General features: G+C 45.9%; 1 protein-coding gene and 1 long non-coding RNA gene across 2 annotated transcripts in view; one reads left to right on the plus strand and one right to left on the minus strand.

Moving 5' to 3' along the window:
* The window catches only part of LOC144752172 (uncharacterized), a 993171-nt gene that overhangs the window by 650743 nt on the left and 316887 nt on the right, over positions 1-25541 (plus strand). The gene's annotated exons all lie outside the window — the stretch shown is intronic.
* LOC144752014 (homeobox protein CDX-4-like) lies at positions 1444-24819 on the minus strand. Its single transcript, XM_078639975.1, has 3 exons — positions 24328-24819; positions 6462-6607; positions 1444-1674 (listed from the first exon to the last, which is right to left on the minus strand). The coding sequence occupies exons 1-3, from the start codon at positions 24725-24727 to the stop codon at positions 1444-1446; spliced, it is 777 nt and encodes a 258-aa protein (XP_078496101.1). The 5' UTR covers positions 24728-24819.

The following is a 25541-nucleotide window of genomic DNA, read 5'->3' on the forward strand; positions in this document are numbered from 1 at the left end:
TAAGCACCAGAGGTCACATCTGCATACCATACATATATATACCGTGGACATATTTTCATTTCTTTCAACTACATGAATATATTTACATCATATTTTATTGGTGCATTCATATGCAATAATATGTATGCATGGACATCTCAAAAAGATCAACTACCTGTCATGTGCCTCATCTGCTACTAGGGAAAAATGCTGCGAGAATGTTTTTGACAACAGTTTTGAGGCGCAGGACTCAGGCCTATGACTTAAAACTTTATTTTGCTGAACTCGTACCAGAGACTTCTTTTTGTCTTTATGCAAGAAAAGAAGAAATACTGGGGGGAAGGAGAACGCACTTTGAAGTCATGAAGCACTATAGTGAATGAGCCGCCATTGTAACTAAATGAGGGGAGCACCATGAAATCTTCTAAGACATGTTGATGCGTATTTTTTTACTAAGTGATTGGTGGATTTTCACTTAGCTTCTACCTTTTTATATCTACAATGTTATTTATGTAGGGCCAGTGCCGATAAGTAAAGCCATACCAAAGGCTTTCTCTAATTTATCTTTAGTGTGACCACGTTTGCCCCTCTGTAATTCAAGCCTGATAAAGTTGGGACATGCCCGTCTCCATTTCATAATTACTATGTTGGTTGTTAGGTGTAAATAAATTAACTGCTCCTCGCATGCAACCCATTTACAGTCCATCAGAGCTACCCGTGTGCAATCCCTACCCACCTTGGGGAACCCCGCTCTGCAACCATGTGTAATCATTTGTTTGTTAATACATTAATGCCAAAATAAATCTTTTTCCTAGTTTGAAATTCGGGATAATTGATCTACGGAGGTTGATTAATGCAAGGCTTTTAGGATAATCATTGACTATGTAATGATCTTCATTTAGATTAATTGAATGCAAATGTGCCCCTTGTGGATATTTTGAAAATAGTGCAAGGATCCAGTCCGTGAGAACAAGGGTGGGCACAGTAGTCCTAGTTTGACCAATCCGTAATGTCATTGAATGTTTGAACTATGCATTTTCAGCTTGTCCATCAAAAATAGGTTTGGAATATTTCTCTCTACGATGTACAAAGAACATATTACATAACTAGACAATACTTAAGGCAGGGAACGGACTACATAGTATGGTCTAAATATGGAAGCCAGCCTCTCTGACTTGAAATGTTTGCCTCGCTCGCCCTTTAATAAACATCTGGAACACCAGTGGTTTTAAGACAAACTGCTTAAGAAAGAGTGAATGACCTTCATCTTCCTGTCAACTGATATTGTACTTTAGATGGCTGAGTCACTAGCCTGGGCTCTTCTGAAGTCTTTGCAAAGTTTATTAGCATTGCCAGGCCATTATCCAAGTTCTCCTTGGCGTGCAGTGCTCCTGTACAGATGGTTTCATTGTCCCCATCTTAGAATGTGCCTTTTACTTGCCAGTTTTTACTTGTTTTTTAAGTTTATGGAGAGACTGGGACCTGCTGCAAGCTGCCATTGTGTTGTAAACCATTCACTGCCGGTGGTGGACATAAAGAGCTCGTAAGACTGTTGTGATTCATGGAATCTGGAATTGGAAGTGGGCTCACAGAGCCCATGTCGCCATGAACAGAGTCCAGTCCACCAAACTGCGTCGTTTTTTTCTTAATTATTTTCCTTTCTTTCGCTCTTCTGTTCTGGAACCAAATTTTGATCTATCCGAAAAGAAGAAAAGAGAAATTTAACATACTTCTTTTTTTTAAATGATATATTAACTACAAATATAACCGATATAAATAGAAATACAAAAGAAAGAATAAAGTCACAAGCTTACATTTTCAGATTGGGACAATAAGGTTTCACTTAAGAAGTATGCAGCTGTAGTTCTTCGTGTGTATGGCCTATGAGAGTTACAGACTTGACACGCAACTAGAGATAGCAAAGACAGCAATCTTTTCCCATGTTTGCACTCTTGTCTAACCACCTGATATTCTCTTGGTTTGCTACTAAATCGTGTTGTGTCAGCCAACGATACTCTAGTATGGCCCATGCACTATATGCTTTGGACAATGCTTTTTAATTCTAAAAAACGGTGTACCCATCCAGGACTTCATTAGTGACCCCATCACTGAGAATCCAGCACCAACCTGGGCCTAGATACTACCAGGCCAAGCCTGGGACTAATCACCCGGGCCTAACCACCACTGGCCTCTGACACATTCAGCAAAATAAAGAACTCAGCACCCAAAGCCCCTCGCTAGCCACATCTGTGCTTGTTGCTCACAACAGCCTCTCCATACACCAGCCCACTAAGTGCAGACCACCCAAGGAGCCGCATTAGGAAGGACTACATCCATGCAAGCAACCTGCTCATCACCAAATTGGCTATCAGTAACGTTCGATAGCTGAGTCGTGGGTCTATAACTGGTCCACCCCCTCATCTATCTGATCTTCCTGCAGAAAACGTCAACATTCTGTAGGGAGGACATTTGCCTTGGTTCATCCTACGCATGCAGGACTCAGCTGAATCAAAGCATAGAAACAATTGCATCAGCAGTTCCATATGAGCTGAATTACACTAATGATAATGATAATGTCGTTCTGGTTCTAGTAGATTTCTCAGTGCCACTCCTCATCATCGAACCACACTATTTTATTGAACAGGCTAGAGAAAGCCACAGTTCAGTATTTTGCTCTTGCATGGTTGAAAGACTTTTTTAGAATATGAAGTCTCATATAGGTCAGTTTTATCCCTGCCCTTGCTAATGGTTGTTGAGAGTTGGGTGACTCCTGTAAGCCACAAATACATACAATGTTAGTACTGTGTGTCATTAGTTGAGAGCTAGGCGATGATGCTGGAATTTTTTCTATTAATTTCTAACAGCCAGATTGCCTTTTGCCCCCATGCTTGATGATAATATATATTTTTTTTCCTCCCGTGCTCGAGACACAGCCACCGCCACCAGAACAGAGGGCGCGTCGTCGTCACTGGTTACTCAAGCTTAACCCAGTACAATCTCCGAACCTCCGGCTCGGTATTACCCAAGCAGGACAACGCCATGTGGTGATTAAATATCCTTTATTGTCGGTCTTTACAATAAAGGATATTTAATCACCACATGGCGTCGTCCTGCTTGGGTAATACCGAGGTGGAGGTTCGGATATATATATATCTATGTAAACAAATGAACCTGACAGTGGAACCCTCTGATTGACAGCACCTAACCTACTATCCCTCTATCCAGGGCCAGACTGGGAACCAAAACCGGCCCTGGAAAAGTGCTCGGCCGGCCCCCCCAGTCCCCAGGGGTGGGGTTGGGGGTGCGACCGCGCTCTTTGCCAGGGCCGGTTTTCGGCCGATTTTGTTACGGGGCCATTTCGGCCCTGTAACAAAAACGGCCCCCAGAGGCCCAAAACCGGCCCCTACCCTTGCGGCGCACCGGGGGATTGCCCGGTGCCCGCAACGGCCAGTCCGGGCCTGCCTCTATCGGTATTAACCGCTCTGTGCTTACTGGAGGTGGAGGTTCGGATATATATATCTATGTAAACAAATGAACCTGACAGTGGAACCCTCTGATTTACAGCACCTAACCTACTATCCCTCTATCCAGGGCCGGACTGGGAACCAAAACCGGCCCTGGAAAAGTGCTCGGCCGGCCCCCCCAGTCCCCGGGGGGGGGGGGCGTTGGGGGTGCGACCGCGCTCTTTGCCAGGGCCGGTTTTCAGCCGATTTTGTTACGGGGCCATTTCGGCCCTGTAACAAAAACAGCCCCCAGAGGCCCAAAACCGGCCCCTACCCTTGCGGCGCACCGGGGGATTGCCCGGTGCCCGCAACGGCCAGTCCGGGCCTGCCTCTATCGGTATTAACCGCTCTGTGCTTACTGGGGTCTGTGTGCACACTGAATCGCACCCACCGTCACAGTGCTAGTTCCCGTAGGAACCTAACAGTTTAAAACAGAAGCATAGGTGCACTACACATTAATTTTAAAAAAGAGAAAAGAACAACAATTATATAGTCCGTATCGAACAGTGATGTTCTTCAAAAAAAATTCTTTTTTATTCCATTTTCAGTAGTTTAAAAACGAAGTCAAAAGTATAACTTTTCACAACCATACAGCCGTTTCGTCCTAATACAGGACTTCTTCAGGGCACTAATTATCAATGGATCAATCGCCGCGGCCAGGGCGACTGACGCTGGAATCTGGGGATCAGGGTTCGATCCCCGGCTCCGGCGGCAGGTTAGCCCAGCACCATGTGACTCTGGGCAATAGCTTGCTTAATCTTCCCGACGGCCCCCAGCGCCTAGAGACCCTTACGGGTGATTGTGCGCTTTACAAATGTGGATTATTATTATTATTATTATTATTATTATCCAGAGAGAGGCCAGTGAATAGCCGGCTTCGTTGCTTGTAAATCGTTCCCCGTCAATGTTATTCAGTATCAGGTATATACACCATCTTTATGATGACTTTGAAGAGATGACAGGATGTGCCACTCAAGGCTGATGGAAAGATCCTTCTCTTGGAAGAGCTGTTATTTTTTTTTTGAGTTGTGGTGCTGTTACATGTGCAGTACATAAGGATTGGTGTGATACTCAACCACCCTTTTCCACATACAGTGAAATAAGAGGCAAAGCTAAGAGCCTTTGACTTCGCTGATGACTTCCTTGTGGGCCACTGCCTACCCTAAAGGCAGCCGCATTGGGTCTGAGGGTCTATGCCCCCCAAACTTTTGCCCCTCAAGAACAATGTCTGAACGGCTGAACAAAGGTAAGCCTGATAGATACTGTTCATTTTCAGGTCATTTTCAGGTCAGGCAGTCAGTAGCCAGGAATGCGCAAAAAGCGCAGGCTTCTGGCTGCTTGAGCTGAACTTGGCTGTGCTGAGAACGTTACAGCTCCTGTGGGCGTGACCTCCTCAGCTCAGCAAAGATCCCTGAGGTCCAACCTCCAGTGACGAAGGATAGGGTCACTAACTGCCTTGCACCTGGGCGCTTCAGTTTTAAGCCCTCGGGCTCCCAGAGTCAAGTGTCAATCAGTGACATTTCCTCACAGAGTGGGGTGGGGTCAGCAGTCTCACTAACCCCATCCCGCACTGTGATGACGTTCAGACTGCTGCCTTCCCTCATTGGCTGACCCTGAGGTAGCCAATGAGGGAAGGCAGCAATCCCAAGCCTCCTAGGACCTCCGAGGCAGAGCTGCAGTTAAGTGGGTGTGTTTTTTAAAAATTAATGTTTGGAGCATGCATGTATGAATGTTTGGTAATGAGTGTTGTGAATGGATGTGTTTGTGTGTGCTCACGTGTGAACACATGGCTGTGAATGTGTGTGTGTGTGTGTGTGTGTCTCGTCTGCCCCCCTTCCTCCTAAACTTACCAGCCGCCACTGCCTAAGATCATGTCACTAGTGTAGTGGATGGTCAATGACACAAATAAAACACACACAAGGTGAATGTAGGAATGCTTGCAATTTGTCTAACCACTGGCAATCGCTCGGGGTAGCATCCCAACCCATGGTTCTTTTGCCGGCCATGCCACCTCAGGTTTGACCCAGTCATATGAAAATCCGTCTTGACCCTGCTCCAATAGGAATAGTCCAGCCTGAACTGCCAGGCTCTTCACAAACAGGAATATGTTTTGGTGGGTTTCTTTCTAGTCACTGTGCAGCTGGAGCAAAACTATTACTCGCCTGATGAGATTTATTCTGAGCAAAACCAATTGTGTTGCTTGTGTTACGATTCAGGGAGGGCCTGGCCTGGCAGTTTGGGCAGGACTGTCCCTACAGCAGGGTCAAGACTGATTTCCATATGGCTGTATCCAAACTGATGTGACGTGGTGAGCAAAAGAATGATGGGTCTGGGATGCTACTGAGTGATTGCCAGTGGTTAGACAAATTGCAAGCATTCCTCCCATCACTTTTTGTGTGTTCAATGGCACAAATAGACAAGCATAGTAGTGAAGGGATGTTTGAGGAGTTACAGAAGGTAAAGGATACCAAAAAATCAAGCTGTGCTGCTGGGATGATGGAGAAGCCTGTTTGTGAAGTCAATTCCTCAAAATGTGGTTACCTTCCTAATTGTCCATTTTTTTCACTATGTTAAAAAAAAGTTACTTTTTAGGCACGCTTTTAATGTCAGTGAATTTGCATACAGCTTTTATCGGGTAAAAGACCCGGTGTCATTTGCACTACGTGATGGCATAGCCAAGTTAGTTACTAAGAAAAACAATCAGGGCTGATGCTACCTTTTACAGCGTATCAGATCCTAGGATCCTAAGATGATGAGATGTGGACCCTTAGCTCAGTACCACAATGTGAGTCAGTATCAGTGACGAAGTACGTGCACAGATCGAGCCTCACGTGTTGTTCTTTGTTCGCAGCCATTGCTGTCTTAGCAGTCATTGCACATGTAACGTTAATGGATCAAGCATCGGAAAGACATTATAAATGCACATGCTAGAGACATAGCAGAGTCCCAGACACATTCCGAAGAGAGTTGTTAATGCACCTGTCTTTCCGAGAGCCTCAGGCTGGCCGCCAGTTGTGCTTTCCTGGTGATGGTGATGTATCTATTGTAATGGAACTCCTTCTCGAGCTCCAGCCGCTGGTGATCTGTGTAGACGACGCGGTACTTTTCTTTGGTCCTTGTTTTACCTGCGAAGACGAAGCAAGAAAATGATAAATTGCTACTGTATTCCTTTGTCGGGCCCTTTGGCATGTTTAAGTCACTCGTCAACACACCAAGGTTACTAATCTTTCTGGGGCCTAGTAAAATGAAAGAAAGACACAAGCGGACCCAAGCAGCTCAGTAGACATTCCTGTCGATTCCTATACCAATACATGATGAACCAGAAAGCAGAGGTTCGCTCGAGCGGAGGCTTTTCTGATCTCACCTGGAACCTGGTTGTCTGTCTTCTGTCTTTATAATTGCTAGTAAGGTACTGCTATCCCTGAGTTTCTAACTGCACAGTCTTAGTTACTCCTTGGCGGATGCGATTTGTTCATAATTTGTTCAATTTGATTTCTTTTATATTTTTGTCTATTATTTGGTACTATTGAATTTGCTTCTTTTACCATTACTTGACTTCCCGTAGGGCACTATGTATCGTTTCTTCTGTAAAACTCTCTGATGCTCTAGGGCTTGGTATGTACGAAATAAACATTATAATAAACAATACATGAATAAATAACATGATTTCCCCACAGGATCGAGTGTATACAATTCTCACTCAGAAGCTCACAGCTTTTTAGCTTCAGAGTTTCCAAAGAACGGCTCATTAGGAGTCTTAAGTTTCTGACATTTGAACAACATGTGTAGTCATGGCCCATTAGGATGGCCTTGAGGTACTCTCAAGTTCAGCTACGATGGCAAAAAGACTCAGCGTTCTGTGCTTCTAAAGAAAATGCATTATGCAACGATAGCCTCAGTCTACCAGTTAACATGGTACATAAAACAGTATGCCTTTTTGCACGCTCTCATGTTACATGCGTGGTAATGGGATGTGCACTCTAGTTAAACCCAGTAATGGCCTTTCCTGGATTCGAACGTGATCTGCAAATCACTGTATATGTCATGGTTAGCACGAACTTGCTACGCCGTCCAGTTAGCTCAGCACGTAAGTTTTAATTTAGTATTCTAAATGTTCATTGTTTCCCGCTTGGACTACAGTTATTTCCTACTTATGGTCTGCCTGTTGGCACCCTCGCTTTAATGTATATTTGATTCGTCCACCAGGCTGCTTTTCAGTCTCCTCTCCATGGCTTCCATTTCTTCCTCCGTCACTTCTCTGTACTTACCCCCATTTCATCCCAGATTTATCCCGCCCCCAAACATCCGTGTTGCTTGTTTCTTTATGTTTCCAGCTGAAATCGTTGTTCTGATCCTCAGATCCTATTACCTACACGCTGACCTCTCTCTATATGCCATGTCCTATTGTCGATAATTGCATTTCTTTTGATGCACTCATTTTGTACTGAATGCATTCATTTTCGTTTCAGTGGCGTACAACTACAATACATGAACATTAAATTAGATCCACATCTTTGGACCTTTCTAATGTCCATTCCGACTAATAATTGCTATATTAAGCCTTTTTCAAGCACCTGAAATCCAACTAACTCAAACAAAGTAGTCTTTGGGCACTCGAGACCATATGCATTATTAAATGAACAGCAAAAATGCTTCAGGTTAACTTATAGAATGTTAATAGCTTACAAAATGCGCGAAATAATATTTTAACGAAAAATACACAATACAAAAGACTACGTAACATGTAAGAAGAAAAGAAGTAAAGTAAGTTGTTTAAATTATATCAAAAGTACTTAAATCATCAAGTGATATAGACATCCCGTAAAATGTACTTAACCCTCCTCAAGAATCCACGAGTGGCACTCAACAGAAGAATCCCTCAACATGGTCTCCAGTGCCATCAATGCTGTCCATCACAGCTCCTCTGGCATCTCCCTCCATCCTCCTAGACCTTTCTGTTGCCTTAAATAGTGGACCACCCACCAGGCGTTTTATCTATTCTTTTCTCTGTATCCAGCATTAGTTTGGTTTCCTCCCTACTTTTTCACAACTTTTGCTAATTGATTGAGTTCTTGCCATATGTGTATAGCAGTGGTCTTTAAACTTTTTTATCCCACGCCCACCCCGGAGGAAACAAACAAATCTTTGGGGGGTCTTTGGGTCCCCCTCATAATTTTCACAATTATTCCTTTATATTGACAATGTTTAAATATGTCTGGACGTTCTGTTACCCCTTTTAAAAATGACATCAAATACATGATTGCCAAACATACTATTCTGGTCAGGCAGGCCTTACTAACTAACCTGTAAAGGTATCCAGAGTGGTTATCAGAAATGGGGGTGGGGTTTTGAAGAATATTTGGAGTCCCTTCTCTTTTGAAACCTACTCCCAGCTAGGATAGTATGACAAAGGATGTTAGTGATGGCTCATTACAATGTGGCTTACAGCTGCTAATTTTTTTAAACTTAAAACAAAGCACTGTCATCATCATAATGTTTATTTTGCCAGAGCCTGGCGCCCCTCCCCCAGTATCACTTAAGGCCCCCAAGAGGGACCCGCTCCCTAGTTTAAAGACTCCTGGTGTATAGTAATATTTGCAACTCTCCTTGCCGGATTACAATTTATGTCACAAAAATGGTGATTTTAACCCAATTGTGAAATGGCTAGATCCTATAAACTCCATGAAAATACCCAGTCCCATCCGGTATGAAATGCTTATGTTCATGAATCGATGGTACTCATTCATGTGGAGAGGTGTGGCTCACTGGTTAGAGGCGGCAGACCTGTAAGCAGAGGACGGCCGGGACCAGGGTTCAATTGGTCAACGGACTCGATAATTCTCGCCTCAGTGCCTACTCTAACCAGTTCAATTCCTGACCAGGGTCAACGGACTCGATAATTCTCGCCTCAGTGCCTACTCTAACCAGTTCAATTCCCGACGAGGGTCAACTGACTCAATAATTCTCGCCTCAGTGCCTACTCTAACCAGGGAACACACTCGGTAACTCTGGGCATTAAACTTGCCTCATCTCTACAATGGCCCCCCACAGACGCCGGGATGCCTGGTTTCACCCTGGAGATACCCAGAATGGGACCATCTCACTGGGAAAACCAAGACGGGTTGCCACAGCGGCGTGCAATGCATATGGTTGGAGCCACTCTGGTTTCTGTATTACTTATTTGAGCGCCAGGACACTCGGGTAGAGTAACAGTGTGCTTTACAAGTATCCAACATTTACATAACAAAGGATGCCCAGTAAGTTGCTAAAATGAGTTTGTCCATGCTTCAAAGACAATTTCTAGAAACGTTATAGATGTTGGTAACAGTCGGCCTGAGGATGTAAACTTTCAGTGTCATGAAGGGCTGGCCACTATTATAGTATGAACAATATGACAACTTACTTTCCCGTTATAAGAATAAACTCCTAAATCTCACTATTCAAAGCACTCTTGACTTTAAAGGTTACAGGTGCCAAGACGAATATGACCTGGGGACCCGTTCCATCAACAGAATATCATTGATGCAAGGGGTCCCCTATTTAAAACCTAAAACGGGTACAGTCTGTGATGGGCCTGACTGGGCAGACAGCAGCATGTGTGGCACGAACAGTTCCTAGCCAAATCGTGCCTTAGGTACGGTATTTGAGGTACTTGGCCTGATGCAGGCGTGTATGGGAGAGCTGTATACGTGCATGATGAATGTATGCAAGAGGAGAAATGGAGCCGTGACATTTGTTTGAAACCGAAGTGCCTTGCTGCAGTAAATACCGTGGTTTAACTACAGGCCCATTCTCTGTGCCCATGTGTCGTTCCCTGGGCAATAGACCGACAGATATCTGTAGCCTTAATTCCTAAACGCCATTGAGGCGTTAATATGTATATAGAGATGAGAGACAATGCGACCTTATCTTGGAAGCACATGAACGAAGTCCAGACCCCCTCTCATCTCTGAGGAGGCCCACTTTCCAAAATGCTCTGAATGCGGAACTTCGCTTAGTAGATCAGTATGTGCATAGGGTTTCACATATCTGGGTAAAGATACGCAGACCCTGCTGCTTTTAAATTCCTTTGTGTGAAGTGTGATACGCTCCGACATTATATTACCAGGAAAGTAAAAGAAATGCGAGACTGAATCCCTATTTTCGAAAGATTAGTTTCACAATAAAATATGTATCATTTTAGCTGTGGTGCAGCAACAGAACAACGGGCTCTGTTGCAGCGAGAACAATATGCTCATCTAACTCCCAATTGGATAGTCAACAGCTATAATTTGGGTGCAGGGGCCCCCTGCAACCACTGGCCCCATGTGCCACTCCAGCTGGTGCACTATTAACAGCTGCTACCCCTTGCATTGCAGTTTTGTGAACCTGGCATGTTTACCTGCAGCTACATAAATCCGTAAGGCGCTAGTAGTCGAGGTTCACACATTTTAAGCGCTCTAAACTGATATTAATGTAACCTAACTCAATAGGGATAATATGATTACCCGCTCCAGTAAAATGCCAGCATGGATTTGTGTGGTGAGTACACCAGCATTACATCTTTCATATGTGCATAAGTGAGAATTTCAGAGAGATACTAACGCTGGAGAACTGTGCTTACAGGGAAGTAACTTCTTTTGATTTTCGCAGTACTTCCTTCTAGTAAATCCTCCGAGTACTTAAGGATACTTTAAATTAAATGATGTACTTTAAAATGCTTGGAAAGATGCTAGTTTCTTCTCAGCGGGATGGTGTGTGTACGCCCCCCTCCCCCCAAAGCGCCAGAATAATCTGAATGAAAGAATGACGGCCCTAAACAACGGAGTTCTTTGATGTTGAAGGCGGCCTGTTTAGGACTTTCCTAAGAAGGAAGGACTCGATTCAATGTAAATAACTTTATTGCCACGACGTGTTTCTGCGACTGTTAGCAGTGCTATTACTGTATCAGAAATGGATATCTCATGGGCCATGCAGTGCTAGGTGTAGAGAGTACTGCCATGTGCAGCACAGGTGGGAACATATCGAACAGAAAATCTGCTTCTGTCCTGTGCCCCTGGCCTGGTACTTGGCTTGTTCCTTCCACACGTGTTAATTGGAAGCCTTTTACTTTTTGAAACGGCTTGGGAATGTTTGTGCCCCCTTGTTTCTGACTCTCCAGTGGTGTGAAGGAGGAAATTACCCGGCTTGCTCCTTTGTGCTCGTACATAGCACTTTGGTGAGAAATAGCAGAGGGAGTGGCCGGACCTGGAAGCTATTCTTCTACAGCCGATAACAAAAGATCTGTGACCCTCGTGTAAAACTGTGACAACCATCGAATCTGTGAAGCTTTGGAAACACGTGTCAACCCACAGGCATGCCAATAAATCATTGTTGTGTTCTCATGTATTTCCTCTACCTTCTGAACTTGTTCCCAAGTGAGTTTACAATTCGGTGGCAATTGTGTCATGCACCAATAGTTTGTTTTTTGTGGCAACTGTGCGAGTTGAACGCACGTGTGCAAAAACTTGGAGCCAATTTACTTTGAACACGTTTTGCTTCTTGTTTAGTAAGAAGGACAGGCAGATCGTTGTTGTTGATCGTCGAAATTACTTGCATAATTAAAAGGCGGATTTTATTTACTGGCACATTTTTTCTTTATGAATAAATCCTCGATCAAGCTGGTTTTCCCCAAGCTGGCAGAATAACTCTGAGAGTTAAAAGTCTGGCTGCAGTCATGTCTTTCAAACTCAGGCGCTCCACCCAGCATTTCACCCTTACATAGTCGACAAATAAATAATAGGGTTTAATTTAAAGTGCGTATATAAGTTACAACGGCGGTTTGTGCTCTGTAGAAAGGGCACTATCGTTCACGTTCGGAAACTGGAGCAGACAAAAAACCCAGTAAGTATGGTGTAAAAAATGCTGGCTCCATAGTATTCTTGCCACAGCGGCGTGCAATGCATATGGTTGGAGCCACTCTGGTTTTTGTATTACTTATTTGAGCGCAAACGGGACAAACAATCGATTTGCTTGCTTAGTTATAAAATGCCATGTAACGTAGTTCACCTCTTTTCAATCTTGATGTTTATAGAGAGTAGGGTTTTATGAAGTTAGATGTTTGATTCTCAAGTTTGATCTAAGAATGCCTTAATTAATGCACGTAATTTCTTTGACACTTGGGCAACACGCAGAAAATAGCATGCTACATATGCGTCACTCTCAGGTTTGGAATATAGGCCCGTGAAAACCAAGTAAGCGTAGGTTTAAATTGTGGTCTCCCTGAAACGGCATTTTTAGAAGTTTCTTCTGTTTGCTGTCTGCTGGTTATGTATTGTGCACTAGCGTTGGCGGTTGGCAAATCAGTAAAGTTAATTTGTACCGAATTATTTCATTTTTGGGCACCAGTATTGAATTGGGGTTGCTATGCAATTTGGTGGAGAGGGAGGGGATGTGGGAAGGAACAGCCTCCCCATTCACTTTGGTCATAAAATTCAGAGAACCTTTACTTTGGAAAGACAATAAAAGCCGGGACAAGGCATCTTTATTTGCTGTGAAAATCATCACCCTTCCTGTAATATAACCCCAGAAAAAAAGAGGAAGAGGAAGAAAGCAGACTGCATATCAAAGCAAGAAAGGAGGTGTGAAAAGTCCCGGCTGCCTTAGTGTGGACAGTGGGCCCACAACAGTAGACAACGTAACCAAGGGGAAAACAAAAACAAGGAGACCTCACAGTCAGCCTACAAAGAGGGCCATTAACATCTGAAGTAGGTCTGGCGCTCGGTCCCCCCACAAGAGGTCATCTGCATGGTATTTTAGGACTATATGCATCTGGGCTTCTGTTGTTGTTTCTCCTGGTGAATGCTACAGCGTCTGGTGTCATCAGTATCACCATAAAGAGTTTCGGGGTCCCCGGGCAAAGAGTTTTAGGGTCCCTGTTTAGAACAACTTTGAGTTTTATGACCCATTTTATTATTTATTCAAAGCCTATGATGGCAAGCAATGTTTAGTTATACATTAAAGTTGATATAGAAAAATAGACAAAAGTGATAAACAGAAATATTTCACTTTCACAAGGGCCCTTGGAAGGTGGGGCCCCTGCACAATTGCCCGCTCTTTCCATGCCTTAAAATACGTGTGGTGCCATGTCTCCAATATCGAATTGGCAGGAGCACATACCTTCTTCAGTCAAGTCACCTCGGAGGCAAAGGTCCTGCTACCTGTCAACATGAAACGTGAAAAGAGGGCGCAATAGAAAATATATCATGGCAGATTGCTGCAACAGAAAAAAAGAGGCTACAAATAATTTAAGAGGTCAGTACTCGAACTGTTGAATGACAATGGTTGCTGAACCGTCCACATCGGTTGCAACCTACTTCTAGGAACTGTACCTCGACGCCCATGTGAAAGACCCTGGCCTTTGATGCATCTGCTGTCTGATCTATACTTTGGATGAGAATCAGTGAGACAATATGCAGTGAAAACCTCCTTACCAAAGCTGGTGCAAACGGTACGAAAGAGTATGAATTTGGAAAAACAAAGTCAATTCGAGCCTTCTGTATCCCCTCACTGCTCCTTTGGCCCTCTGTAGAGAAAACACAACAGAAGCTGTGTCTATGCCGATCATAAATAAAGACACATTTGACTTCAGTGTCCAGGCGGTGCTCCTTCCGCCTGGCCTGAAGAGAACAACGCAGAAGCTATGAACATTTAGGTATTAACTGCCGAAGGCCGCTTGACTTCCAGTGACCTCTGTCTGCTCCTTAGGCCCTGTATAGAGATAACGCAACAGCAGAAGCCCCGGCTATGACAATATTAAATGAAGACGCACTTGACTTTAGTGACCAGACGGTGCACCTTCGGCCTGATGTGAAGAATACAAGGCAAAAGCTATGAGTGTGCAGATATTAACTGGTGAAGGCCACTTTTCTTCGAGTGACCTATCCCTGCTCCTTGAGAGAACAAAACAGAAGCTATGAGTATGTAGATAGTTATTGATGCGCTCCTTGGGCTTTCTATAGAGAAGACACAATAGAACCATGACAACATAAACATTTGGTGGCTCTGCCAAGCAAGAATTGCACATCTATTTTCTGAAGTCCGGGATATAGTAGTCCCACAGCATTAAGGAATACGTTGGTGGTGCTCTCGTGGTACTAGCCACCTTGGGTGCAAGTATTCAGAGGAAAGACTCTGGGCTGGAACTAAACAATAAGTACCGAAGCACACAATGGTAGTCAATATAGTAATACTACATCAGAACAAGTATTTTGAAATAAAAGAGCATGTGTAGTCCGTAACAGTTCTTTTTTCCACGTGGTTTTATTATTTGATTATTTTTCAAGTCTAGATACCATAGGAAACAGAAGAAGCCGACACATGTTTCGTCTTTTGGACTTTTTCAAGGCTTAAGTGTCTTCTCTGAGCCGTGCAATGTCGGACTAGTAAGCAATTTGAAAATGGCATATAAACACTATCCAAAGAGAGGGGGGGACTAGGAGCGGTTGTGAGATAGAAGGTCCTGTACCAATGCTGCTAAAGAAGTCATCAACAACAGTGTGGTATCAGTTCCTAAGAGAGAGAGAAAGAAGAGTTCAACAACCTGTTCTGGTTGTGAGCCAATAAGCTGGTCTCCAAATAACGGTTTGAGTGTGCTTGCTGTGGAGGTAAAACTCCTATCTGTTTTTGTGCCCTCGCACACCCTTGTGAGTGTAAAGCATAATTATTAAGCTTGAAATTTGCACCCAAACAGTAAGTACAACGTGACCTAGCCATATCAGCGAGCACGTCTTTGGAAGGAAATAATTCTGACAGACGATAAGTCAGGCGTTGCGATCATTTATCCAAAAGTCGGGAGTCATGGAAAAACAACAAGTTGTGTTTGCGCGAAGACAGTCTAAGTCCTGCAACCATATCTCGAGTCAATCAATCCAAGCTGCAGCGCAAGGCCTTAATAAGCCTGAGAGCGTTCGAGCGTCTGGTGCGGTCTAGGTCACTACAGAGAGACATCACAAAAGTATTGGTATGGAGATATTAAATGGTGGAGGCCGGCTTGACTTCAGTGGCCTCTCACTGCAGAGACTCCACAGAAGCATGAGTAGGACTGTGCAGATATTAACTGGTAAAGGCCGGCTTGACTTCAGTCACCTCTCACTGCAGAGACTCCACAGAAGCATGAGTAGGACTGTGCAGATATTAACTGGTAAAGGCCGGCTTCACTTCAGTGACCTCTCACTGCAGAGACTCCACAGAAGCATGAGTAGGACTGTGCAGATATTAACTGGTAAAGGCCGGCTTCACTTCAGTGACCTCTCACTGCAGAGACTCCACAGAAGCATGAGTAGGACTGTGCAGATATTAACTGGTAAAGGCCGGCTTCACTTCAGTGACCTTTCACTGCAGAGACTCCACAGAAGCATGAGTAGGACTGTGCAGATATTAACTGGTAAAGGCCGGCTTCACTTCAGTGACCTTTCACTGCAGAGACTCCACAGAAGCATGAGTAGGACTGTGCAGATATTAACTGGTAAAGGCCGGCTTCACTTCAGTGACCTCTCACTGCAGAGACTCCACAGAAGCATGGGTAGGACTGTGCAGATATTAACTGGTGTAGGCCGGCTTCACTTCAGTGACCTCTCACTGCAGAGACTCCACAGAAGCATGTGTAGGACTGTGCAGATATTAACTGGTGTAGGCCGGCTTCACTTCAGTGACCTCTCACTGCAGAGACTCCACAGAAGTATAAATATGAGTGTGCAGATATTAACTGGTGGAGACCAGCTTGACTACAGTGACCTCTCACTGCAGAGACTCCACAGAAGCATGAGTAGGACTGTGCAGATATTAACTGGTAAAGGCCGGCTTCACTTCAGTGACCTTTCACTGCAGAGACTCCACAGAAGCATGAGTAGGACTGTGCAGATATTAACTGGTAAAGGCCGGCTTCACTTCAGTGACCTTTCACTGCAGAGACTCCACAGAAGCATGAGTAGGACTGTGCAGATATTAACTGGTGTAGGCCGGCTTCACTTCAGTGACTTCTCACTGCAGAGACTCCACAGAAGCATGTGTGGGACTGTGCAGATATTAACTGGTGTAGGCCGGCTTCACTTCAGTGACCTCTCACTGCAGAGACTCCACAGAAGCATGAGTAGGACTGTGCAGATATTAACTGGTAAAGGCCGGCTTCACTTCAGTGACCTTTCACTGCAGAGACTCCACAGAAGCATGAGTAGGACTGTGCAGATATTAACTGGTGTAGGCCGGCTTCACTTCAGTGACCTCTCACTGCAGAGACTCCACAGAAGCATGTGTAGGACTGTGCAGATATTAACTGGTGTAGGCCGGCTTCACTTCAGTGACCTCTCACTGCAGAGACTCCACAGAAGTATAAATATGAGTGTGCAGATATTAACTGGTGGAGGCCAGCTTGACTACAGTGGCCTCTCACTGCAGAGAGAGACACCACAGAAATATGAGTATACAGATAATAACTGGTGGCGGGCCGCTTGACTTCAGTGACCTCTCACTGCAGAGAGAGACACCACAGAAGCATGAGTATGAGTGTACAAATATTTACTGGTGAAGGCCTGCTTGACTTCAGTGCTACAAACACAACCTGGAATTTCCACAGGTGATAAACTGCACAAAAGGGAGATTATTTTATCTGGGGAACGACTCCCTCCCTTAAACTTCCACTGGATATGGAGATGTTTCCTTCCCTTTATTGTAATGTAAAGGCATTTATTCCTGCCATCGACATGACACAATTTGCATATTCTTTCAGTTTGCAGAATTCCTGAAAAGAAGTATGCGAATGCTGATTAAACTTTGAAAGTGTTCACCTACAAATGCACGACCCCGCCTCAAACTTGTGAATGTGACAGAAGCCCTACCGTCCTGGCGAAGTGTATGCTTTTGCGGGTTTCATATCACAAGTGTAAAGTTCCACCAGATCCTTTTCTTTGAATCAAGATGCTGCATTTATGTTCTTCTTACAGTCTGGTTTCATTTGCATTCTATAGTTTACCCATTCGATTTTAATGGGTACAAAACAAGAAGTTCTGGCATGCAAACGCTGGACGGTATATTCGTCTCACACCTGATGCTCCTCGTCGTTGCTGCCATTAACCCAGTCTATCTAAGTAGATACACCCATTTGCCATGAAATGTTATTTACTACATTATGGCAGCCTCAATATTGAAGAAAAAAAAGAGGTGGCCCAAGTAACGCACGCCTGGAATCTGCCAGGGTGTAGCGGCTCACACCTACAACTTGACAACAAGCACACCGGCCAGAGCTTTGAAGCGATCTCCAAGAGCTGCCCACGGGAGGGCTCGTTCCCCAGCCACAGTTTGTGTGTTTAGAGAATAGACGGATAACAGCACCCCCTCGTACTACCAGATGTAATTGGGTGTTAATGTGCCGCTTACTGCCTAGGACCATGGCTCCATGGGGGAATCACGGACAGGTACACCTAGCGAGAGAGCAGCCGTGCATTGGTGCTGCGGTAGGCACAGGGTGTGCTCGCTACTGCAGCGTGCAAAGGGTACTGATGGCGAGAGAGTAGCCCTGCCCTGGTGCCCAGTACTGCAGTAGGAAGACTGCACACACGGTCCGAGGGCAGCCCTGGATTGAATTGGTGCTTGGCATTTGTTTACACAACCATACACGTTTGTGCACATAAACACGTGAGTTTATTTTCAGAATGTCTCTTGGAAGGGCCATGTCAGAGCTACAGACAAGTCTATTAGACTGGAGCGCACAGGCAAGCGGACCGACTCGCTGGGACTGGAAGCCCATAACAGCCGCCATTCTTTTTCACTGTGGTGTGTAAACCTGGATGAACGCGAAGGGAGGACGTTTTTCATACCAAAATAGAACAGTGTAGGCTCATATCATAGGCTACTGAAGCCTCAAAGGACTGTTAGCGCTTGTGTCAGCCACTGCAATGAAGACTCTTCCAAGTCTGAAAGTGCAAGGAACAGGTAGAAGTCCTAAAACGTTGTTTAAGTATGGCCTTCTTGTTCACTCTTTAGATGCAAGATGTACAAAAGATGTGTTCCTCCCGTATATCCTTACTCATAGTCATCAGGGGTAATACCAAGTAAATTGCGCCAGTAGCGAGCATTTCCCAGCACAAGTGAGAAATTGCTAGATGGTGTGGTACTGATACACGTTGATGATGTGAGAATGGCTGCAGTCTTGGCAGCTGCAGTCTTGGCAGAAGGGATACACTTTAAATTAGAAGCGACAATCAGGGGGCATCTTGGACCCATTGCTGTCTGCGCTGGAACCTGCCCGCCCTGAACTGTCTTAGCATTCATGGGTGGGTGCTGCATGGCAGGTATAAGAGGAGAAAGTGAAACTCCTGCCTGGCCTGCATATATTATGATAACCCAACGAGTCTAGGATGTCCTGGCAGTCATTATCGTCCATCAGAAAGTAAGCGGTAAGATGAGCCGACTGGATTGACGTAGCAGACATTCTCAACCATCAGGCGGTAAAGCGTGAGTTGGGAGAGTAGGTGGGCCTTGCTCGATTAGTTTGAGGCAGTTACTAGAACATGTCAGTGGGAATCGAATAGTCAGTCTATAACATGGAGCTCAGAGTGACTTCGGATTACAAGCAGAAGCTGAGAGTGAGAGCAACTGTAGCCCTTCCAAGTACCTGTCTATTCTGTTCATTCCTCAGCCACTGTTTGGTTTCCTCTGTACTTGAGCCTTTCCACGTTCTGTGCCCCCTGTTACTCCGTCAGGCCTTTTTGAATTTATTAGTCACTCCTGCTGCAAGGTTTTTGCTAATGGAACCCCTGAGCTCCCTCCCTGTCTCAAATTGTCACCTCCAGATGAAAATGTTTTCCCCTCATGGGGTTTGAGAGCCATGTCGCCTTTTTATTCATTTTAAAAGTTTTATATAGCGCTAGCTTAACACATAGGTGTCAGAGCGCTTTACACATACACACAATAAACAGCAGAAGGATATTACATAGCATAGTAGGCCGGCAGTAAGGAAGCAAACCATAGAAAAAAATACAGCATTTGTAATAAATGTGCAGTGCAGCGGAGGAGGAGAGAGCAATAAAAGAAAAGGCGAGAGTGACTTAGTCTGGTCACCCACTATCCCTGAAAGTCCAGAGAGAGAGGAGAGAGCTTGGATAAAGAAGACTAGGTTAGTTGACGCTGGTCATGAAAGTATTTGATTAGGAGATGGAGTTTCAGGTACCTTTTGAAACAGGAGAAGGAGTGGTTGCATCTGAGGACTCCAGGGAGAGCGTTCCATATCCTGGGAGCGTTGCCAGAGAACGATCGGTATTGGGTGGTTTTCTTTTTTAATTTCAGAGGAATAAAAAAAGTGAGTTGGAGCTTCTCAGCGATCTGGATTGACCTGCTCTACTCAGTTTATTATTTAAGTAGTTGGGGTCAGGGGAGTGAAGCGTTTTGTGAGTGATGCAGGCCAATATCCTCGTGTGTATATATTCGGGGCATTAAGCCAACACACCCTCGTAAAATACACCTGATTATACAGGATCTGGTAAAAGGAGTTTTCTACGATTGCAATCAGTTGTTAATGATTGAACATATAGCGCATTGTTCATGGTTCAACTTGCAAGAGCAGAGGGAACTTTGCACAGGTCCCATAAAATGTACCCCTCTACAGCTGGACAATGCTCTAGGGTGAAATATGGCAACACGCCCTTGTGCACCGGCAGGCAACTGCTGCTGCAAGGGCGGCAGAGGAAGGAATGGATTACACAGGGGTCAAGTGGCACACTCCGGGTCATGTAGTGAAAGTGACAAAGAGTGCAAAGTTTATGTTCCCCAGCCCTCCAAGGAAGAGAGCTGCACACCCAGCCCCCAGGACTGCAGATGCATATTACAGTTCACAAACTATTTTGTCAAGTAGGGAATATACCCAGAACGAAGCAACCCCTGCATGATGTTATATCCAGGAGCACACAGTACTTTTATTTATGCCATGCGAAATTAAATAAGCTGAACCATTGTATATAAACAAGAAAGATTAATTCCCATCCCAAACACACGGTTCGAATAAAACATGTCCATGTACATTTCCGAATCATGTAGTTTATGTTTCACAGTGGGTGTTCATTTTTGTTTAACATGGATTTAAAAACTCCATCTGTTTTGAGATTGTACTGTTCTGTTCTGTAGTTAATTTAAGGAACTCGGCACAGAAATATAATGTTTTGTCCAGGTTGAAAAAACACGGCGAAGTGTTGAATCCGAGATCAGCACTCAGGTCACATTGGAAGCGCAACTATTGTGCCAATTTCATTGCGACCCATTTGATAACACAGTCGAGATAACTGGGCTAAAGTGGCATAAAGAGATGGTTCCATAATGTGCCAAAGTAGAGACAAGGGCAAAGACTATGTACAAGAGCATGAGTGCTGTTGAAAGCTTTCATCACGTTGTGAGAGGTAGTAGTAAAGTTCACTATTCACTGCAGCTGCGCTTTCAGGGCAGTGCAGGGCCGCTATCACTTCCAGCTGTATATAGACCGCATATCCTCTGTTCCAGTGAGCTCAAATGTTACCTGTCTTTGTGTACTTACGAGTGTGCGGACGCATATATCCCTAACTCCTGCGTGCCCAGGCCAGTGCTGGGCCAACTGCTTTCAGCTCTTGTGTGCCAATCCAAAGCAGGCCCAAATGTCCCCAGTGAGCCTCCTCCAAGGCCAGTGCAAGGGCTCACCTCCTCTGTCCCGTGACCAGGTACTCCCCTATCCTTCCTGTGTGCTCACGCCAGACATGCATCAGTAAATGTGTTTTCACGGCAGTGGAGGCTCCAGTATCCACAGCCCCTCCCCTGTATTCCAAGGCCAACACGTGCTTCTATATCTCGTTACTGAGGGCCCAGGCGGTCACTTGCTGGGATGTCTCCCATCCCTGTGTGCCAAGGCCGAGACACATGTTGTAATATCTCCTGTTTTTGTGTGCTCCTGTCAATACTTGCTGGGCTAGACACTGTATCTGAGTGTTCCTGTCAACACTGGCTGGGCTAGGCACTGTATCTGAGTGCTCCTGTCAACACTGGCTGGGCTAGGCACTGTATCTGAGTGCTCCTGTCAACACTGGCTGGGCTAGGCACTGTATCTGAGTGCTCCTGTCAACACTGGCTGGGCTAGGCACTGTATCTGAGTGCTCCTGTCAACACTGGCTGGGCTAGGCACTGTATCTGAGTGCTCCTGTCAACACTGGCTGGGCTAGGCACTGTATCTGAGTGCTCCTGTCAACACTGGCTGGGCTGGACACTGTATCTGTGTGCTCCTGTCAACACTGGCTGGGCTAGGCACTGTATCTGAGTGCTCCTGTCAACACTGGCTGGGCTAGGCACTGTATCTGAGTGCTCCTATCAACACTGGCAGGGCTAGGCACTGTTTCTGTGTGCTCTTGTCAACACTAGCTGGGATAGGCACTGTATCTGAGTGCTCCTGTCAACACTGGCTGGGCCAGGCACTGTATCTGAGTGCTCCTATCAACACTGGCAGGGCTAGGCACTGTTTCTGTGTGCTCCTGTCAACACTGGCTGGGCCAGGCACTGTATCTGAGTGCTCCTGTAAACACTAGCTGGGCTGGACACTGTATCTGAGTGCCCATGTCAACACTACTGGGCTAGGCACTGTTTCTGTGTGCTCATGTCAGCTGGGATATGTATACTGCTCCTAAATTCTGGGTGCAGTGCAGGCCCTAGTCTCCTGTCTTTTGGGTCTCAGACCAACACATTCCGGATTGTCCACGGCTCCTGTGTGCTCAGGTCAGCACATGATGCCTTACGCCTCAGTGCACGCGGCGGAATATTCCCTGCTTCCTTCTGCTGAGGTCATCTCCACGGGAGCCCCCTTAAGCCCTGGACTGGTGTTTCCTTTGACACGTTTCGGCGGAGATCAGGTGCTCTTACGCAGGCTTGTGGTGTCCCCCATGTTCTAACGATTTAATGGCACCATAAAAGCAGCCTGTTTACGGGGGTCCAATGCATGTTTACCTGGCCGGTGACCTTTACCACGCATCACTGTCACTAGTTGTGCAGCAAACACGAGCGCAGAGTGTGGCGAAGCGGTCGTGGCGCTACATGCCGAGTCCGGTCCGAGTTTGTGGCCAGTGTCCAAGTACGGCGAGCCGCCTGGCACGTTTAGGCAACCGGCTCTGTGAGTACATTCTCTAGAGCGCAGATGGATTATATTTCCGGCTCCCCTGGAAAGTATCCCAAGATCAATCATTTCGAAACGTGCACAGCTATCGGCCAGGTACGATAACCCACCGGAATTTGGGTCACTAACTGAGGGAGATAACTTGCCACAAGCTGGAAGCCTTGTACCAGCTCTTTCGAAGTCGAAGTGTTTTTGAGTACAGTTGGTAAATCTATCCTCCTGGGGAGCTTGAAAGGGCCGGAGTCTTGAAACGTAGGTGTAAAAGCCAGGAAAGTTTTGAAAAGGTGATTTAGACACAGGCCAAATTCCTCCATAAGAAGATGCCCTGGAAAAGTGTTTGTGAGTTAAGTGTTAGGGAGAGTAAACCGATGAACAACAGTCCCCTACATCCCCCCACCCCAGCCCACTCGAAAGTTCCAGTTGTTCCACTACATGTACTATATATAACCTTTATCTCAAATCTTTTGAACAAGGTGTCTCAGATTTACAGCATTTAGTAAACAGTTACGATTTGTAATTCATTGATCATACCCCGGCGTGCAGCTCGTATCCCCGTTTTCTCCCCCCTCCTCCCCAGGCCCTACACCAGGGTGCGGAAATCGGTTTGATGTGCCTGCTACATATTCTGTTTGCTGAGTGTATGCATTATAGGCATGTCTTAAGAAAACTCTCTTGTGCATCTGTTCACCAACCTGCCCTCATTTACAGATTATGTACACTCCTCAAACCATAGGCGGCAGCTTGGCCCTCCTGAGCCTAGAGGTGAAATACGCAGCGATAGGTGCTCCAAACAGGCTACAGTAGTAGGGTGGGTGCCTTTTGCTGCTGGTTATGACCCCGGGAGGCTGGCCTTTGATCTCCTGAGTGCTTCCTGGCCTGGCCCCAAGAATGCCTATCTGCAGCCATCTCCTCGGCCACCCCAGGGGGTTTATTGCCCTCGCATGCTAAGGACACTATGCGCTGTCGGGCGGCAGGGATTCTCAAGAGTTACAAGCCAGATCCTGCTGATAGCCCGTCTCAAAAACAGCGTTCGGCACTCGCCCTTTCAAACTACCATTGAGATAGTTGTACCGCATACTACTTTCAAAACACAAAAAACAACCCGGATTTCACATGAACTCGACCCAGAGCCGCAAGTATTTTAACTATAAACAGCAAGTAGGGGGTCATGTAAGGTACCTTTATTTATTTATTTATTTATAAAGTTGGGCCATATATTCATGTTGTGCTAGTTCTATATACCCATAACCTGGAACCTGTTTTGAAGCCAAATGTTTGACTCTGATGTGCAGCCAATGATAAGGTCCTCAATAGGGCCCGACTGCACGGATCCGATAAAAGCTACCTTAGCCTCTCCCCTCCCACCCCCCGATTGAAGCTACACTAGCCCTCCGATCTAAGTTAATGTAGTCCCCACCCAACGAAGCTACCCAAGCCCCGCGATCGAGATACAGTGGTGGTCTCCTACCCCACCCCCAGCCTCATGCAGCAGAGCTCGCGGATGTCCTTATGGAGGTACCGAAACCTAGAGTTAACAAGGAAGTGGATCACTGTTAATGTTCCATTCTGTTTCACTTGGTGCAAAATGATAGGGCTCCATTTTCCACCCAACTTTAAGTTCTACTTTGTCTCTATCCACTTTTTTTCACTGATCTAGAAGTTTGAGCCGACTCAATAAGGCAAACCGCATGCACACCAGCAGATCCCACTCACCTACTGAGGTTGACTGGGCAGTTTTCCCCATCCACTGGAAATGGTTGTGCCGCCCATGGTCGGGGGAGACCTCCACGATGTGGATCCCATCCGTAGCATGTAAAAGGTCGGACTCCGTGGGGTGCAAAGAGCTGTAATCCTGCTGTGGGCTGTAGGACACGTGCCCCGGGGAGAGCCCCGACAGCGGCGTTGACACTGCGCTGTTGGTTCCAGGCCCGTAAATGCACCAATCCTCTCTCGGCGGCCCATAGTGCGCGCCCCAATCTCCCGGCACTTGCGCGTGGTGGTCTATCCGCGGCGCGGGGTAGTGGTATTCCGCATACTCTGCATAAGGCGTCGGGATGCAGCCCTGGCCTGGCAGGCCGTTGCTGTTGGTGCACCTCAGGGATCCGGGATACATGCTGGCTTCTCAGCCCCAATGGTTGTTCATAGCCAGCCGTTGTCCCACAGGGTCATTCTGCTCTCCAGTGGTTGTTTGATCTCCTCCTGCCCCCGTCTGTCCGGCCTCTGCCGCTCCCAGGGTCCTGGCTGGCCCTATAAATGAGTCATGCTAGCCTCAGAGGCTCTTTACTGCTCATGGCTAACAATGGTGTTACCAGGTGCTGGAGGCAACGCTTCCCAAGGCCCAGCCTGATGTCACAGATAACAGGCCGCCTCTCCAATCACATCTGCATTCGAATGAAGGGCTGATTGGCCAGGCCACCCCACCTTGTTGTTACACGAGGAGCTCGCTTTGTTTTTCACGGTATCTCCTTGTACCTCATCCCCTCTGCTGCTTTGATCCTTGTTGCCCCTCCCCCTTTCCCCACACCATCTTTGGCACCTCTGCCTCCATCAGCAGGCATGTCGTTTGGAGTTTTACTCAACACTGACGGGGCAATGAGCTTCGAAAACTTTTCAAAGCACCATCAGCAGTTTTTCCAAAGTCAGCAGGGCCAAACACCAAATGCTTAAAGCGCATGTGGAGATTAAGCCTCAGCACGTGTTTACCCTCAACAACATCATTAGGGGCTATTATAGCGCCTGGCTCACGCGCGGCGCTCTGCAGTTCAGGTACATAGGGTGGAGGGTGGACATCTTTACATGAGCGCGTTGCAAACACTGTTAGTAGATCCTATATTTTCTTATGTATTTCACGATGTATTTATTTATTCATGCATGCCGTTGTTTTTTATGAAGTACGTTCATGCCTCACGAGGTTAGTAGGCCATACA

The sequence above is a fragment of the Lissotriton helveticus genome, chromosome 4_2 (assembly GCF_964261635.1).
Source record: "Lissotriton helveticus chromosome 4_2, aLisHel1.1, whole genome shotgun sequence".
NCBI classification, from domain to species: domain Eukaryota; kingdom Metazoa; phylum Chordata; class Amphibia; order Caudata; family Salamandridae; genus Lissotriton; species Lissotriton helveticus.

Excerpts from the sequence above, each read along its gene's own strand:
- LOC144752014 (XM_078639975.1), bottom strand. The coding sequence starts at position 24,727 with ATGTATCCCGGATCCCTGAGGTGCACCAACAGCAACGGCCTGCCAGGC. Across the intron at positions 6,608-24,327 it reads TGCCCAGTCAACCTCAGTAG|GTAAAACAAGGACCAAAGAA; the intron begins GTGAGTGGGATC and ends TCGTCTTCGCAG. Across the intron at positions 1,675-6,461 it reads TGAGGCTCTCGGAAAGACAG|ATCAAAATTTGGTTCCAGAA; the intron begins GTGCATTAACAA and ends CTTTTCGGATAG.